The 18,785-nt window shown below is 40.2% G+C and overlaps 1 protein-coding gene across 1 annotated transcript; it reads left to right on the forward strand.

The window, feature by feature from the left end:
* Window positions 1-16,544: 16,544 nt before the first annotated feature.
* On the forward strand, window positions 16,545-18,290 carry LOC308653294 (uncharacterized protein; the record flags this gene model as incomplete). Its single annotated transcript, XM_081301907.1, has 2 exons — window positions 16,545-17,342; window positions 17,657-18,290. The coding sequence occupies 2 exons, from the start codon at window positions 16,545-16,547 to the stop codon at window positions 17,660-17,662; spliced, it is 804 nt and encodes a 267-aa protein (XP_081158033.1). The 3' UTR covers window positions 17,663-18,290.
* Window positions 18,291-18,785: the final 495 nt, after the last annotated feature.

Here is an 18,785-nt window from a genome sequence, read left to right on the forward strand (position 1 = left end):
TGGTCAAATAACTCTCAGTTTCCCTTTTTACCAGCATAAGGTAGAATGGAATGGGAAGTATGGTTCTGGAGTTTTGTCTGCACAGACCACATCCAGGTATTCTTAGTGTGGGGCTGCTGTGGAGGTCTGTGGAAGGAGTTATGAAAGCTGAAACAGATATAATCAGTCCTTGAAGTTTTTTGAATGGTATCTGCTCTGGGGAGATGGACACACCCCTAAGGCCTAGCGGTTGCCAATCTCTGGGAGGTGGTTGAGAGGTAAAGTCAGGAGCCTCCCAAGAATTCTACTTGTGGTGCAGGGGATCCGCACTATGTTGCCCACAAACACAATCTTGACAGGTCAGATTCTTAGCCCACTTGAGCTGGTCACAGGAGCCACCAGAGTCAAAGAATAAGTGATCTGGGTTCTCCTTTTCTTTCCAACTTGAATCCACCTGGGGACACTCTTCTCTGTGACTATTTTACTCACATTCTGGTAGGTACACCCTAGGCTTCATAGTAGGTGCTTACTAGAACAGCACCAAAAAATCCTACAGAAACTACATGAACATAGGGAAATTGAACAATACACATCTGAATAGTTAATGAGTGATAAGTCAGGGGAGAAATTAAGATTGTACATCATCACCAATTTTATTTTTAATCCAGAGATGCAAGAATGGTTTAACATACACAAAACAATAAATGTAATTCATTACATAAATAGAATTAAGTACAAAAATGCATAGTCATCTCAACAGATGCAGAGAAGGCCTTTGACAAAATTAAGTTATGATTCTTGGTAAAAACACTGAAGAAAACTAGCCATAGAAGAAAGATTGAAGAAGACCTCAGAAGATGGAAAGACTTCCCATGTTCACAAAAAAGGTGAAATTAAAATTGTTAAGATGACCATATTACCGAAAGTGATGTACAAATTCAATGTAATCCCCATCAAAATACCAATGATATTCCTTCACAGAACTAGAAAAAAAAACTAGAATAAAGGAATGAAAGCATAAAAGACCTGGAATAGCCAAAGCAATATTAAGCCAAAGAAGAAATGTTGGAGGGATCACAATACCTGACTTAAAATTACGCTACAGAGTTACAACAAAAACTTCATAATATTGTCATAAAAACAGACACATCATCCAATGTTATAAAACAGAAGCCACAGAGACATAGAGATGCCTAAAATCCCCTTAAAGAGCAAGCTTCCAATGACCCAAGACCTCCAACTAGCCCCCATCTCTTAAAGGTTCTAACTCCTCCCTACAGTACCATAATGGGTACCAAAGTTTTCCACATAGGTCTTTGATCTAAGATCCAAATATAGTGCCAACCAAATTAAATGCCTGTGCTTCAATATTTATTATTGTTTAATTTTTTAAAATCCAGTTTTAATTTTAAGTATTATGATCGCCATTCTCTCATTTTATTCCACTTCTACAATGAGAAACCTGTAATGTGACACTGAGCAGAAAGGAGGAAAGACAAGAAAGATGTCATGCAATCATCTCAACCTATTCTAGGTATTAATTTTTTAATGAAAATTTGTTACTTGTATATTTTAAGCATACTTTGATCCATAAAGTTATAAATAACTAATTATTTAACTTAAGCCGGGAATTCTGTTTTAAGAAATATTTAAAAGGGTGACTTGAAAAATATCTTTAGATCATATGTGTTTGTTAAAATAGACACAGTGCCTTTTCTTGAAAATTTTTAACACATATTGTTACAGTAACATTTTAATAGATTAAAGCATCTGGTAAATCCCTCTGCAAAAGACCTTCTTTAATTCTTTGCAACAACCTGTCAATGTCTCTGTGTGTATGTGTTTGTAAGCTATGTTGACATATTTGTATGTTAGTTTCATTCAGAGTTTTGTTATATTTTCCCCCAACACAACTGTGAAGCATAATTATAGGAAATATGCATGATTAAATAATAACTTATTGACATTTCTAAGAGGTAATATTGCTTGTTTTATAATATATTTATGCAGTTCACTGTTATCCTCTCTCTTGGCAGAAACTATATGGTATCCAACATCCTGAAAAACAGAATTACATTTGTTTGAATTCAAGATATATCGGTTTGAATTCAAATACCTTACTTGCAAGCAGTAAAATTCCCCTTCTAAAATTAAAGAAATACCCCTTACTATTCTTGGTCATCAAGGACTTAACCATAATTGCTAAAGAATAATCTATTCAACTGTATTTAAGGCTAGAATTGTATTATTTTAAGCATTTTAATAATGATGCAAAATATGTTACATATTTATTGTATTTTTCTCATGATGGACACAAACATAGTTTTGTAATTACTTCATGATGTATTGCTAACTGGTAGACATTGCACTTGGAATAAAAAATTAAAGGGTTTTCCTGTGCACAGGATATGTTTAATATTTGATAACCAGTATGACATTGGTAGTGCCTAATGAGCATGGCTGCCAAACAAAACTTAAAGCAGGATTTCGTTGTGTTCCATCTACATCCTTTGAATGAAACATTAAGAGGAGTAAAGGTCTTGGAGTATAAGCCAAAGGCAGCTGCAACTGTCAAGAGCATTTGAGCTAGTCATCTAAATATTTGGAAATTATTAGACAAATTAACAACCATTTTGCTCAAACCACTGTGTACTGACTGAATGTCTTAGACTATGATTTTTAGCACGGGGAATGAGATTAGTGATGCCAATAAAGATTTTTACTGGTTCCCAGATAAAGTTTGCTGACAGAGATGTAACAAAAGAGAATTTTATGTTTTTTTTTTCAGATCTAATACTATTTATAGTTAACTTTCTTTTAAGTTTTCCTAAAAAATACTCTTATTTAATAATTATAATATTGAGGAAAACATGATTATAATTAAATTAACTTCAGTCAAGAAAGCCTTTTATATTTTCCCCAAAGTTGTTTTTATTGATGATTTTCAAAATAGTATATACTATAAGAAAAATCACAAAGGTATCCATTGTAGATGGAAACATTTTATACATTAAAAATATTATTTACAAAAGTGCTTATTCCAGGAAGTAGATTTTTGATATCTAGATAATCATTATTTATAGTTGAAATGGAAATTTTCTTCATGATCCCTTACAAGGTGTAAAAGGTGTATAGTTAAGACTGTTATCATTAATTCCTTTGCTTGATCCTTAAACAATGTTTGACATTAATTCATATCATGAAATGTAAGAATAATTTAAGTGCAATAATTTCAAAAGTTGACTGTTTTTTCTATGTGTAACATTCTGTTAAGAGATTTAGTTCAAACTTTCTGAATTTTATCAAGATTAAATAAACAAATAACACATACTAGTAGAACTTGATATACATAGTAAGTCTCTAGTTTTGAAGGGATTATAGTTAATAGAAATCACCTCAGGTGACCATTCATTAATGAGAACATAATAAGCAATTGTCATGTACAAAAAAGAAGGGCTTTCTTTAGATTGTTCTCCTTATTCTATAGTTGTGTTAACATGCACAAAGATAACAGCCTTGGAAAATATTTTAACATATTTCTATATACCCATTGACTTAGTTCTACTAAATAGCTATGAAAATCACAGAACCCCAGGAGTATAATTATGTTGATATTCTTAAAATGTTTTCATTAGTGTGTTATTGATATACATAATATTGGGATTCATTTTAACATAATCCTACATGCATGGAATGAAATTTGCTCCATTTAAGTTTCCAGTACTTCCTCTTTCCCTCCCCTCCACACTTCCCTGTTTCATTCCTCTGTCCTACTGGTATTACATCTAACTATTTATTGCCTTTTACTTGGTGCTTTGTAGTTATTTGTGAAACAGGAATGCACTGTGTTATAGTCATACTTGTTTCTATAGAATATTTCATCTATCAACAAAGAAATTTACTTTCTTTTCAATGATACATAGTTCATTCTCTAAAACATACCATGGACACAAAGCAGTCTTGGCAAATACAAAAAAAAATAGAGATGATTCTTTGCATTCTATCATATCACAATGGAATGAAATTAGAAATCAATAACAAAATAAAAAGCAGAAATCATTTAATACCTGAAGATTAAATAATACATTTCTGAATAAGGAATGAATCATAGAAGAAATTGGGAGAAATTTAAAAAAAAATTCTTAGGAACAAAGGAGAACAGAGATATAATATACTAAAATCCCAAATCTCTGGGACAGTATGAAGGCAGTTCTAAGAGTACAGTTTATAGGATTGTGTGCCTATATTAACAAAATAGATCGCAGATAAATCATCTGATGTTATACCTCAAGGCCTTTGTAAAGGAAGAACAAATTAATTCTAAAACCAGGAGAAGACAGAAAATAATTAAGATCAGAGCCCAGATTAATGAAATTAAGAACAAAACAACAACAACATAAAAGATCTATTCTGATATTTTTAAACAGTAACAAATTTCTTCAGAATTTGGATGGCAATGTAGAAACAGTTATCCATTAAAAATTTTTGGAAATAGTTTTGTTTTAACTGGTATCTATATAGACATAGATATAGGTATTGAGATAGAAATAGAGATATATATGTCTTACAGCTCCAATATTTCCCCATTTTTAGTACAAAATACGTTATACAATTGTTTAAGTAATTTTTTTTCTATTTATATTTCTATCTAAAATGATAGTCATTTGCTAATAATATATAAAATTCCTCTGTCCTTTCTTTAATTGATGAGTGTGGGGGGAAAAAAAGAGGAGACCTCTGATAACAAAATCATATATTTGGATTATATGACCTGACATAACAAAGTCCTTACCACCTCAACTCCGTGCAGAAAGAGTTAGAGAATTCTTTAACTTTTAGTGTCTCTTGGGCGTAGCAAATGTTGGGAAGTATGTCCAGTGTTCTGACTTTTCTGAAGGTGGCCTAAAAAACTAGTTTCTGTTTCATCTGTCTCTGAGTGAAGAAAGGACCTAAGGCACTCTAGATGACTCTTGGTCCTTGAGAATCAGAAGATTTGGGCAGCTTGGTAACATTCAAAGGATCCAAAGCTGATAGAGGTCAATTTAAGCTGGGTGGTCTCTCCCAGAGAGAAGAAAGGAATATTCATCCAGCATTCTGTTTTTTTCTTTTCTTTCTTTTTTTTTTATGCTTACAAAGAAACACACATTCTTTACTTGAAAACACACCCCCCACACATACACACAAATGGCTTACAGGTATATGAAAAGCAGTTCAGCATTACTAATCATCTGGGAATGAAAAACAAAACCACAATGATATGTCATTTCACACCTTAAAAGTCATTATTAAAAAGAAAAAAAAAAAAACATTTTCAAAGAAGAAAAGAAATAGTGTTAGAATGAGGAGAATATGGAATCTTTGCAAACTCTTGGAAATGTACAATCTTGCTAGGAGCCACAAGCAAATATACGATGTATGGCACCTTTGGTTGTAAAGTGACGCCAGCTAGCCACTGAGATGATTATGTTAAGATTTACATTCATATGGAAATTGGACTCCCGCTGTTCACCTTGGCCTGCTACCGGACTCATGTTACGGACTCATGTTACCAGACTCTTGGAGAGTTCCCATTGGTTGGGGAAGGATAGTAGGAGGAAATTCCGGGGGAGGTCCGGGGGACCCCGGGTTCCGGGAGACGCGCGGTTCCGGACGCCCGCGTGGGAGGACCGGGTTTGGCTTGCCGGGGGCGGTTTTTTCGAAATAAAGTTTTGTTCCTGCTTGAGTGGCTCGTGATTCTGTGCCCAGCCAAGACTGCGGCACAATCTTACAGGTTCCATAGAGCACAATATAGATGTTTCTCAAAAAAATAAAATTAGAATCATTATATGATTCTGCAACACAATATCTGGATATTTATGTAAAAAATAATTGGAAATGGGATCCCAAAGAAATAATCTCAGTTCTACATTTATTGCAGCATTATTCACAGTAACCCCATTGCATGGGGTGAGCTTAAATATTCATTGATGGATGAATGAATACAGCAGCATACACACAAGAGTGGAATATTATTTAACCTTAAAAAGAAGGAAATCATGTTATGCTACAATGTGAATCAACAAGAAGTAAATTTTAAGTGTGAACAAGCTTATCACTAAAGGGCAAATATTTTATGATTCAATTTATAGGAGATATGGAACATACTCAAACACATAGAGAGAGAAAATAATGTTTATGGCCAAAGATCGAGCAGAGGGAACTGGGCTCTTGCTTTACAATAAGTATAGAGTTTCAATCATGCAAAATGAAACACTTGTAGATATCTCCTGTAAAACATTGTGTATATAGTTAACAAAATTATATTATACATGTAAAATTATTTAAAAGATAGATGTTTTGTTAAGCTTTTCAATCACAAAGATAATAATAACAAAACTGAAATGAAAAAGAAAATATAAAGTAGGGCTAGGCCCAGCTTATTTACTGCCACCAACAAGCAGGCATAAAAGCAACATGCCACATGTCAATTTGAACTTAAAATTCATTAGCACTATGTAAGTCTTTAATAAATAAATAATGGAATAGAACATTAGGTTGTTTTATTTTGAAAAGTCACCCAATTTTTTAGAAAAAAAACATCTTAGGTAAAGTCATAGTTGTTTGAGCAATGTTTTACATATTTCTCTGGTAAGCTACAAGGGGAAAGGAATATTTATGTTTTCCTTGGTGATGTGTCCTAACTAGAAACGCATCTATACCATATAATTTTTATAGCCCAAACCATAAAATAATGCAACAAATAAACAATAATAAAATTTAATTGATAATCAACTATTATTAGTAAACAAATAAGTCAACTTGTCTCTGAAGTTATAATATATAATTGAAAGGCAAGGACATTTTTGCAAGATAGACCTGAAGGTATCCTTGTTAAATTTAGCACATTGCAAATTAAGCTTTCCTGAGGTTGAGTAGGTTGAGTGTATATTATGGTGTAGATATGAGGTGCTCCACCAAAACACCTATGATAATACAGGAATGCTTGAAGGTAAAATGAGAGCTACAACCTATTCAGTCCATCTTAGTTTGAATGGACTGGGTGGTAACTGTAGAAGGGGCATGTGACTGGAGGAGGTGGATCACTGGGAATATGTCATAGAAGAGTGTATCTTCCCTTTAGCCCCTTCCTCCTTTCCTCTCGTTGCTTCCTGGCTGCTGTTAGGTGAACAACTTTTCTCCATCACACATTTCTGCCATGATGTTCTGCCTCACTTGGACCCAGAGCACTGGAGTCAGCCAATCCACGAACTAAGACCTCTGAGACCTCCGAAACTGTAGGCTCCAAATGAACTTTTACCCCTCTAAGTTGTTCTTGTTAGGTATTTCAGCCACAACAATGCAAAGATGACTAAACGGTCTAGAAGGTTAAGTTTTACATTACTTTTAAAATATCACTACTATTGAGCTGGGGATGTGGCTCAAGAGGTAACGCGCTCACCTGACATGCACTGGGCGCTACATCCTCAGCACCACATAAAAATAAAATAAAGATGTTGTGTCCACCGAAAACTAAAAAATACATATTAAAAAATTCTCTCTTTATACACACACACACACACACACACACACACACACATCTCACAACTATCACCACAATAGGAAGTACCAGTTACACACAGAAGAACAAGTAGCCAAATGTATATCACCTGAACCTGGATCCTCGGTCACCATTGTTTGAATCAGAGGTGTCATGGACATGTAGGATTGCTATACATATATTTTCTTTTTCTTTTTTTAAAGAGAGAGAGAGAGAGAGATTGATTTAATATTTATTTATTTATTTAGTTTTCGGTGGACACAACATCTTTATTTAATTTTTTTAATGTGGTGCTGAGGATCCAACCCAGGGCCCCGCGCATGTCAGGTGAGCGCGCTACTGCTTGAGCCACATCCCCAACCCTATATTTTCAATACATAGAGAATTTATGGTTGGAATCTGTATTTTTCTCACAAGAGTACCTAGGAGATGAAGTCAATCAGATACACAGATATAAATGGAGGGCAGATCCCAATGCTTTCTGGGTTCATTCTGAGTCCAATAAGATATTCTGCTTATGGATCCAGTAGTCCATAGTGCAGATAGAACCTTGGTAACCATCAACAATATTATTTTTTACTTAACATTTTATTTTGGAAGCTAATCAGCAAAATTTAGCTCACAGATGAATTCTCATTAACCCCAGAGTGGACCTTAAAGCTATGCAATAGTAAACTGGAAATCATCTCTTATACATCTAGGGTTACTAGAGAGCAATCAAATGAAGTTTTTGTAAAGAATATTCTAATATTCAAATCTTATTCTCATTCAAAGGCAATACATGCAACTTTTTAAAAGAATTCCATATTTAACTGCTTAATTTTCATCAATATTAGTTATAAGAGGATGATACTTCACTAGAAATTAATTCAGTTTTTAAACCTCAAAAGAACAGCCACATGGACTACAGTTCAATTGTATAACACAATTAGGCATCTTTCATTACATCATCTGGGAATTGGTGCTTGCAACTTCCCATGAAATCTAGTTTTGGAAATGTAACTGTGACTTAAGTAGTTGCATTTTCATGGTTATATGGATCTTAACATATAAAAGTAAATCAAGATGAATACTTAATATTTGAGTATATATATATATATATATATATATATATATATATATATGTATGTACATATATATATATATATGTTAAATGTTTTAAAATAAAAATAAAACAATTATGAACTTATTTAAAAGTAGCCTATTCCTTACTGTTATTTAATAATTGCTATTTTTTCACTAATTCATTTTAGTTTCACATATTATCAGGGTTACTTCTGACATAATTAGACAGGAATTAAATATAATTCACCTTAATTTAGTACCCAGTGTTTCTCCTTTCCCTACCTTGTTCCATTACCTCCAATCAACAGAAATTTCTTCTATTTATTTATTTATATTTCTGTTTTTTAAGTAGTGTCTTAAGTATATACACAAAGATGAGATTTTCTGTGGCATATTCATATATGTACATAGGAAATTTAGGTCATATTAATTCCACCATTCATTCCTTTACCCATCTTTCCTGCCTCCCCATAACTCCCTTCCTCTACTCCACCGACATCTTTCTTCCACTCTCACAGAAAACATCTGACCTTTGACCTTCTTGCTCTGACTTATTCACTTAGAATGGTAGTTTTCAGTTCCAACCATTTACTGGAAAATACCATAATTCCATTATTCTTTAGGGCTGAATAATACTACACTGTGTATATGTACCACATTTTCTTTATCCATTCTTCTGCTGACATGCACGTAGGTTGGTTCCATAGCTTGGCTATTGTGAATTGTGCTGCTATAAACATTGCTATAAAAATTGATGTGGCTGTATTCTTTTGATTACATATAAGGAGTGAGACGGCTTGTTTCTATAGTGGTTCCATTCCCAGTTTTGTGAGAAATTTTTATACTGTTGCTCTGATTGCCATGTATTACCAATAATTCACTCCCATCTTTAGCATAGGAAATATCAATACATTTGAAGTGTGTTATAAAGTCCTAATATTTTATTGTATACTTCTGCATGGAGAATTCGGCCTATTGTTTAATTCAAAATGCATTGTCCTCTATCTAATAAATGCCATTCCTAGCAAATTTCTGTTTCAAAATTTACTTCAAACCTATATAAATTTTGTTAGCATGAAAGTCATGAGTCATGGATGTCCTTAAGGAATTTGTAACATTTATAGTAGGCAAGAACCCAGGAAATGGATAGTAATTGAAAAAGCTCTGAAAATCAACATATGTATAAATTTCTCACACAGCCCTGTAATTTATATGAATGAGATTTCTATGTTTTTATGTTCATGGGTAAGCATTTACAACAACTATAAAGAAGTGATATATCTTTTAGCATAATATACTCACAATCCTGCATTCTGAGCTCCTGTGCATTATATAATCATTCAACAGATACAACTTTGAACTCTCTCAGTAGCCAGCCTCAGGATGCTAGGCTGACAAATGAGGACTATCTGGTGGGAGGCCCATAGCAACTAAGTGTGTTGTGGGAGGGGGGGGACAGCTCCTCTGCCTCAGAACTTCTGGAGAGATCCAAAGGCAAAGAATGTTGCAAGTCTTCTAAAGGTCCCAAATCCTGATGAAGTCAAACCAAGACTCAATTAGAATTTCTTCACTTCTCTTTGTCATGGTTTAGTATAAATAGTCCAGTGTGTGTGTGTGTGTGTGTGTGAGAGAGAGAGAGAGAGAGAGAGAGAGAGAGAGAGAGAGATGGTGTGTGTGTGTGTGTGTGTGTGTATAAAATCACTCTTCATTTTGATTTGACCTAGAAGCCAACATTTGACCTTGATATATTTGATTGTATTTTTTCTGATGTTTTAAAATATTAACTGGAATCATTTGCTTGCTCTTTGTTTTCTTAACTCTGGTTTCTACTTGTGGATTTCTCTCTTATTTTACTTGACACTTCCTCAAATGCCAAATATCTAAATATTATGGTTTAGATTTTCCCTAAATGTTCATGTGTGCAAGAGAGTTTAGAGGTGAAATGATATTGTTACCGCTGTTTACCGGTGATGAGTCATTGCTTCTTCCCCAATGCTGAAGTAAGTATAACACCAGAGAAGCACACCAAGCAAGTTTAGAGTGGAGAGTAGAAGCTTTATTAAGGACAACAAAAAAGACTTCTCCCTGGGGGAAGAAAGGGACCCAAGAGGTGGAATCTGTGGAAGGGTGATGTTTTCCTCTTTTTATAGCTAAGGTCTTCTTTCAGCTTTCCTGCATTTCTGTCAGCATTCCTGTCTTTGTTCTGTTAACTTGCAGTGATAAGTATGTAGGTGGGAAGACCCAAAAGGTGAGGGGCAGATGGGCCAGAGGAGTAATCTGGGTAGGAAGGGCCTGGGGCAGCTTTTGATTAGCACCTCCTTATTTGCTGGGAGCTGCTTCATTAACATTTCTTTAGAATGGGCTCTGGGCCTTGGGAACATTAACATTTCAATTTCTCCAAGTGCTGCTCTACTTTCTCCATTCTCAACAGGGCCTTCATTTTCAATTTTACTGGATATTAGATCCGATTTACCTAACTACACTAACTACCTATCTTTAAATCTGGCTTCAATAGGGTTCTGAGAGCTTTAACCTAATCAATGCATTAACCCACTGATACGGATTAACTGTGTGGTGATCATAGGTAGGTAGGCTGTGGTTGGAAGAAGTAGGTCACTGTGGCATGCTTTAGGTATGTATTTTGATCCTGGTGAGCAGAGCTCTCTCTGCTTTCTGATTTCTGTGTCCTCAGCTGCTTTATTCTTCCACAAGCTTGCAAGGTGTATTACCTCACCTTGCGCCCAGAGAAATGAAGTTGGCAGTCTATGGACTGAGATGTCTTACATAGTGAGCACTAACTAAACCTTTCCCTCCTCTAACATTGAGCTCTTTAGATCTTTTGATCAGAGCAGTAAAAAAGATGACAAAACACTAATGTAAAATTTCAACATAAAATATAAACAAAACAAGTATCAACTACTTTAGAATTCTGTTCTCATCTGTTTGCCTAATGAAGTCTGCTCCTTTCCAAGTTTTCTACAATTCAGTACCTGACATTGTTTCAGTTTCTCTGGCAAAAAAAAAAAAAAAAAAAAAAAAAAAAAAAAAAAAAAAAAAAACTCTGAAACCAACTCCTTGATGTATTATCCACAATAATCTCTCAGGGAGTTCTTCCTTCCAGCTATACTTTCATACATATACACATTGAAAGGGTAAAGTTCCTAAGCTGGAAAGCTTGAAATAAATGTAAAAGATTAGGTGTTATTAAATTCCTCTGTTTCACCCAGATTCCTGAGATAGTTAAGACAATGCCCTACTGGCCATTCAGCCTAGGGCCCTGTGCAGTTTGTCACAGGGCCCGAACCAATCAGTTTGAATGTGTACCCAGTTTAGAAGTGACCAATCACCCCTGCCCAGCCTGTTCCCGCCAATGAATGGACTAATCATGTATCAGAGTTGTTGTTCAATTTTCCCGCGCCTCATGATGATTTGTTCTGATGTATGCAAAGCCCCCCACCCTCTCCAAAAAGTGTACTTAAGCTCTGCTTGACCTCTGCTCTGGGCTCTGGGCTGCTCTCCCTTCTTGAGTGAGCACGGAGCCCCAGCGTGCTGGAACGGATCCCCAATAAATCCCCCTTGCCATTGCATGGAGCTAGTCTCGTGTGGTCTCTTTCTCTGACGCTTCGCCGGACCCTTACATTTGGTGCGTTGGCCGGGAACTGCGCATTGCCGGACAGGGAGACCTAACGAACTGCTTCGGGGGTAAGTAAGGTGCCTTTCTCTCTCTCTTTCTCTCTCTTTCTCTCTCTCTCTCTCTCCTCTCCTTCTTCTCCTTTTCTGTGCGATCACTCAGGTTTGGTCTCTGGCGGCTCAATGGTGGGCGTAAGTCCCCAGAGGGCATAATCTCTCAGAGCCTCGGGTGGGGTTGGCAGTGTGTGTGTGTGGCTGTCAGTGGAGAGCTTAAGCTCCCCCTGGCGGTGGCAGGCAGACGTGTCTAGGGAGCCACAGGCCACGCCCCCAAGGGACGCTTTGGGGGACTCGGGGGGGGGGGGACGGAGGTGCCCCCCATCAGGTAGAGGGGCGGATGAACCCTTGTCTGTGTATTTTGCTGCCAACCCGTCTGGTATTGCCGGCAACTCTTTCTGTTGAATTCACTGTCTGTCTGTAATTTTTGCCTCTGAACTTGTGTTAAACGTCTTACTGTGTGTCTGTGATTGCTTCTCGTTGTGTCTCGTTTGTATTGTCTTGTCTCTGTCTCTGTTCAAGTAACTCCCAGTATGGGACAAAGCCATTCCACACCTCTGTCCCTGACCCTTGATCATTGGATGGATGTTCACTCAAGGGCCCAGAATCTCTCTTTTTCAGTGAAACGCAGGACCTGGCGGACACTCTGCACCTCAGAATGGCCCACCCTCGGAGTTGGGTGGCCTCCAGAAGGGTCTTTCCACCTCCCTTTAATCCATAAAGTCAGAGATTCTGTCTTTCAGCCAGGGCCGTGTGGCCATCCAGACCAACAGCCATATGTTTTAACCTGGCAGGACCTCTGCAAGTTTCCTCCTATGTGGATCAAGCCTTTCCTTATTCCCACACCTGTTCCAATCTCTTCCCCTTCAATCCTATCCCTCAAATCTTCTGCTCCTCCCCCTTGTCCCTTCGTTCTCCCTGAGTCGCAGGATTTAGCTTTACTGGACACCACCCCCCCTCCTTATCCTTTACCCATGCTCCCAAATCCCCAATTCGCCCTAGGTGACCCTCCTGCCACTGACTCGATCACCCCGCAGTTAGAGGTGATGGGATCAGATCCAAGCCCGCCCGGGGACTTTCCCATGCCAGCTCCAACAGCCCCTCCCCCACCGGAGGAAACTGGACTGGCTAAAGGAACCCGCAGACGGTGGATAATGGAAAACTTGGAAGCCCCGGTGATGCTTCCTCTTTGTCCCTATGGGCCCACAATAGATGATGGGCACGGGGGAGAGATGCAGGCTTACCAGTACTGGCCTTTCTCTTCCTCAGATCTTTACAACTGGAAAAATAACAATCCCCCTTTTTCTGAGGACCCCACCCGGCTTACAGGTCTAGTTGAGTCACTGATGTTCTCACACCAGCCCACTTGGGATGACTGCCAGCAGCTTTTGGGGACTCTCTTCACAACAGAGGAACGAGAGAGAATCCTCTTGGAAGCCAGAAAGAATATTCTTGGAGCAGACGGGAGACCAACCCAGCTTCCTAACATTATCGAAGCCGGCTTACCCTTAAACCGACCCAACTGGGACCCTAACACCTTTGAAGGTAGAGAGCATCTGTCCACCTATCGCTGGGCTCTTATAGTGGGTCTCCGAGCGACCGCTAGGCGGCCAACTAATTTGGCCAAGGTAAGAGAGATTATTCAGGGACCCAATGAATCTCCCTCCATGTTTCTGGAGAGGATTATGGAAGCATATAGGAGATATACTCCCTTTGATCCTCAGGCAGAGGACCAAAAGGCAGCTGTTGCAATGGCTTTTATTGGGCAGGCTGCCCTAGATATTAAGAAAAAGTTACAATGTTTAGATGGATTACAAGATATGACCTTAAGAGATTTGGTCAAAGAGGCTGAGAAAGTATATTATAAGAGAGAAACTGAGGAAGAAAAGGAACAGAGGAGGGAGAAGGAAAGGGAACACAGGGAAGAGGAGAGAAACAGAAGGCAGACTAAAGCATTGGCTAAGGTCCTGGTCACAGCCACAAATAGGCCAGAAGCTGGAAGGCAGGGAGACAGAAAGGGATGCCTGGGCCCACGCCAAAGGCTGCCCCTGGCCTCAGATCAATGTGCCTACTGTAAGGAAAAGGGACACTGGGCTAAGGAGTGCCCCAACAAGAAACAGACGCGCCGGCCTGCCATGCTGACTCTAGAAGATGACTAGGAAAGTTGGGGCTCGGATCCCCTCCCTGAGCTCAGGGTAACTTTTGAAGTGGAGGGGACCCCAGTGAACTTTGAAGTAGATACAGGAGCAGTATATTCAGCCCTCAAGGCCCCACTGGGCCCTCTATCTAATAAAAGATCCTTAGTTCAAGGGGCTAATGGCAGTAAATATCGGGCTTGGACAACAAAGAGGACAATGGACCTAGGAAGGGGAAAAGTCCACCACTCTTTCCTAGTAATCCCAGAATGCCCGGCCCCATTAATGGGCAGGGACCTACTCACCAAGCTCCGGGCTAAAATAACCTTCAACCCTGATGGCCCCCAAGTGGAGTTTCTAAACCCTTCAGTAAAGGCCCCTATAGTCATGGCTCTGACTATGTCAGTAGAAGATGAACATCAAGTCTTCACGGCCTCTGGGACTGAGCAAACAGGTAGACTACCCCAGAGATGGATAAAGGATTATCCTGATGCCTGGGCAGAAACTGCTGGGTTGGGACTGGCCGCAAAACAAACTCCAATAGTAATAGAATTAAAAGCCTCTGCCTCTCCAATCAGTGTTAAACAATATCCTCTGAGCAAAGAAGCTAGGGATGGGATAAGACCCCATATTCAGAAATACCTGGCTCTGGGGGTCCTAAGGCCCTGTCAATCGGCCTGGAATACCCCCCTGTTACCAGTAAGAAAGCCAGGAACTGGGGACTACCGTCCTGTTCAAGACCTGAGAGAGATCAACAACAGAGTGCAGGACATTCACCCCGGTGCCTAATCCATACAATTTGCTTAGCACTCTGAATCCGGAGCGGATATGGTACACAGTGCTGGACTTAAAAGATGCTTTCTTCTGTTTGCCCCTACATAAGGACAGTCAGTTGTTGTTTGCTTTTGAATGGATAGACCCAGAAATAGGAACATCTGGCCAACTAACCTGGACTAGACTCCCACAGGGGTTCAAAAACTCCCCCACTCTCTTTGATGAAGCTCTCCACAGGGACCTCAACAGCTTCAGAACTGCACACCCCAAAGTTGCCCTACTCCAATATGTGGATGATCTGCTGCTGGCAGCCAACACCAAGGAGAACTGTGAGTCTGGGACCCAAGCACTATTATCGGAGCTTGCTCAGCTCGGATATAGGGCTTCTGCCAAAAAGGCCCAAATTTGTCAACAAGAAGTAATCTTCCTGGGTTATTCTCTTAGGGGTGGCAAACAATGGCTTACTGAGCCTAGAAAACACTGTTGTGCAGATACCGCCCCCATCTGATAAGAGACAGCTCAGAGAGTTTCTTGGGACTGCCGGCTTTTGTAGGTTATGGATTCCTGGGTTTGCGTCTTTGGCGGCCCCTTTATACCCATTGATAAAGGGGGATGTCCAATTCCAATGGACTCCTGAGCACCAACAGGCTTTTGATAATATCAAAAAGGCGCTGTTATCTGCCCCGGCCTTGGCACTCCCAGATGTAGAAAAACCCTTCACTCTCTACATCGAAGAAAAGAAAGGAATAGCGCGGGGAGTGCTCACTCAGACTTTGGGACCTTGGAAAAGGCCGGTGGCATACTTATCAAAGACACTGGACCCAGATGGCCCCATTGTCTAAGGGCTATAGCAGTGGCAGCCCTTCTAATAAAGGATGCTGGTAAATTAACATTGGGACAGAAGCTAACCATCATAGCCCCCCATGCCTTGGAAAGTATCATCCGTCAGCCTCCAGACAGGTGGTTGTCAAATTCCAGAATAACTCATTACCAGAGTCTCTTGCTTGACAAAGACAGAATAACGCTGGGACCCCCTGCTCCACTTAACCCTGCTACACTGCTGCCGGAAGAATCATCAGGACCTGTCGCTCATGATTGTCAACACATACTGGCAGAAGAGACCAGTGTATGTCCAGACCTAAAGGATCAGCCACTGCCCTGCCCTGAGGTCGTATGGTTTACAGACGGGAGCAGCTTCCTCCAGGAAGGTAAGCGGCGGGCTGGAGCAGCAGTAGTTAGCAAAACTAATGTTATCTGGTCCTCTAGCCTCCCAGAAGGAACATCAGCTCAAAAAGCAGAACTAATTGCCCTGACGAAAGCGCTGGAGCTAGCATCAGGCAGAAGAGCCACCATATACACTGATAGCCGCTATGCTTTCGCCACTGCTCATTTACCAGCAAAGGGGGCTACTAACCTCCGCCGGGAAGGAAATAAAGAACAAAGATGAGATCCTCCACCTTCTCTCTGCAGTAAAAGGCCCTAAAGAACTAGCTATAGTGCACTGCCAGGGACACCAGAAGGGGAATGACCCCGTGGCAGTCGGAAACAGATGGGCAGATGAGGAAGCTAAGTTGGCAGCCCTAAACGGGGTGACCCTGTTAGCTGTTTCCACGCCGGGGGAACAACAACCAGGAAACTTGGCTGCACAGGACCATTCAGGTAGCTTATGGCCTGGGGACACAGACACTGAACTCCGGGATCCCACAGAGCCAAGTTCACAATTCCAAAAAGCCCAACTCTACGTCAAAGATGTACACCAGCTTACCCATTTAGGTTCAAAGAAGCTACAGGCAATCTTGAAAGACAAGAGAAAGGACTTAACGTTGACTGACTCACAGAGGAAAGAAATAGCCGAGCAGGTGACTAGAGCTTGTCAAGTCTGCCAATTAGTTAATGCATACCCATCCAAGCTTCCAGTAGGAAAGCGTTTGCGAGGGACCAGACCCGGACAGTTCTGGGAAGTGGACTTTACTGAAATCAAGCCAGCAAGGTGTGGACTTAAGTATCTCCTAGACTTTGTAGATACTTTTTCAGGATGGGTAGAAGCCTTCCCCACGAAGAAAGAAACGGCTCAGATGGTGGTCAAAAAGATTCTGGAAGACATCTTTCCAAGATTTGGACTGCCTAAGGTAATGGGGTCCGATAACGGACCGGCGTTTGTGGCCCAGGTAAGTCAGGGATTGGCCAGGACCCTGGGGATTAATTGGAAGTTACATTGTGCCTATAGACCCCAGAGTTCAGGACAGGTAGAAAGGATGAATAGAACAATCAAAGAGACCTTAACAAAATTAAGCTTGGAGACCGGCATAAAAGACTGGACTATGCTCCTACCTTATGCCCTGTTTCCTGCAAGAAATACCCCCTCCGTTTCTTTGTGTAACCTCACCCCCTATGAAATTCTTTATGGTGCCCCTCCTCCAATCAGGGATCTGACCCCTACCCTGAGACTTAATGATTTTTTTCACACCCCCTTGCTTAACAGACTTAAAGCCCTTGAACACACCCAGCGATACCTGTGGAAACGGCTGGCCACCGCTTATCAGCCCGGAGACAAGGAAATCCCACACCGATATCAAGTGGGAGACTTCGTCTACGTGAGACGACATCAGGTGTCATCCTTGGAACCACGCTGGAAAGGGCCATACCAGGTGCTGTTTATAACGCCTACAGTGGTAAAAGTAGATGGGATCGCTTCCTGGATCCATGCCTCCCATCTCAAGCCTGCGCCCTGTCCAGACTCCGGCTGGAAACTGGAACAGACTGGTAACCCTCTCAAGCTGCGTGTCCGTCGTGTGGGTAGGGCTATGGATTCTTCCCCTGACCACCTGCAGCCCTAATCCCCATCAGCCTGTTCAACAACATTGGCAAATTATAAATCCCACTGGACAAGTAGTATGGTCTATTTCACATATAGCTCCCTTATGGACTTGGTGGCCATCCCTCCATCCGGACATTTGTCAACTGGCCATAGGCCTTTCTGACTGGGACATCCCTGACATAGAGGACCCCACACAGATCCCGCTCAACCCCAAACCAGGGCAACATTCCCCACGGGGTAATCATATGCATTATGGATGTCATAGCCCACATCATAGGTGTAGACTAGCCAGTCTTGATTATTATGTGTGTCCAGTTGATTTCCGAAGTCGCAAACAGGCCCGAACCTGTGGAGGGCCCAACGACTTTTATTGCAAATCTTGGGGTTGTGAACAAACAGGAGCTGCATGGTGGAAACCGAATTCCCTAGACAGCATGATTCAGGTAGGGCGAAATAATGCCTGGATAAATCCTAGAGACTGTATAACTAGCCGAGTGTCGAACACTCGCTGTGGAAAAACTAGTCTGTGTAACCCCCTCAACATAACTTTTACCTCCAAAGCAAGGGGTTACCTCAGGACGACCTGGCTTATGGGTAATACCTGGGGAATGCGATTCTATGTTTATGGCCCCACCTATGACTTTGGTCTCTGGTTCACCATCAGACTTAAGCAGGAAGAAAATCCCACGGCAATAGGGTCCAATTCCCTTAAGCCAGAAATTAAGCCTCCCACACCCCCTTTGCTTAGAACTACCAGAACCCCTCTACTATCCCATTCCTCCCGGTTTCCATC

This window comes from Spermophilus citellus (assembly GCF_964194105.1).
Source record: "Spermophilus citellus genome assembly, chromosome: 7".
In the NCBI taxonomy this organism is placed as follows: Eukaryota; Metazoa; Chordata; class Mammalia; order Rodentia; family Sciuridae; genus Spermophilus; species Spermophilus citellus.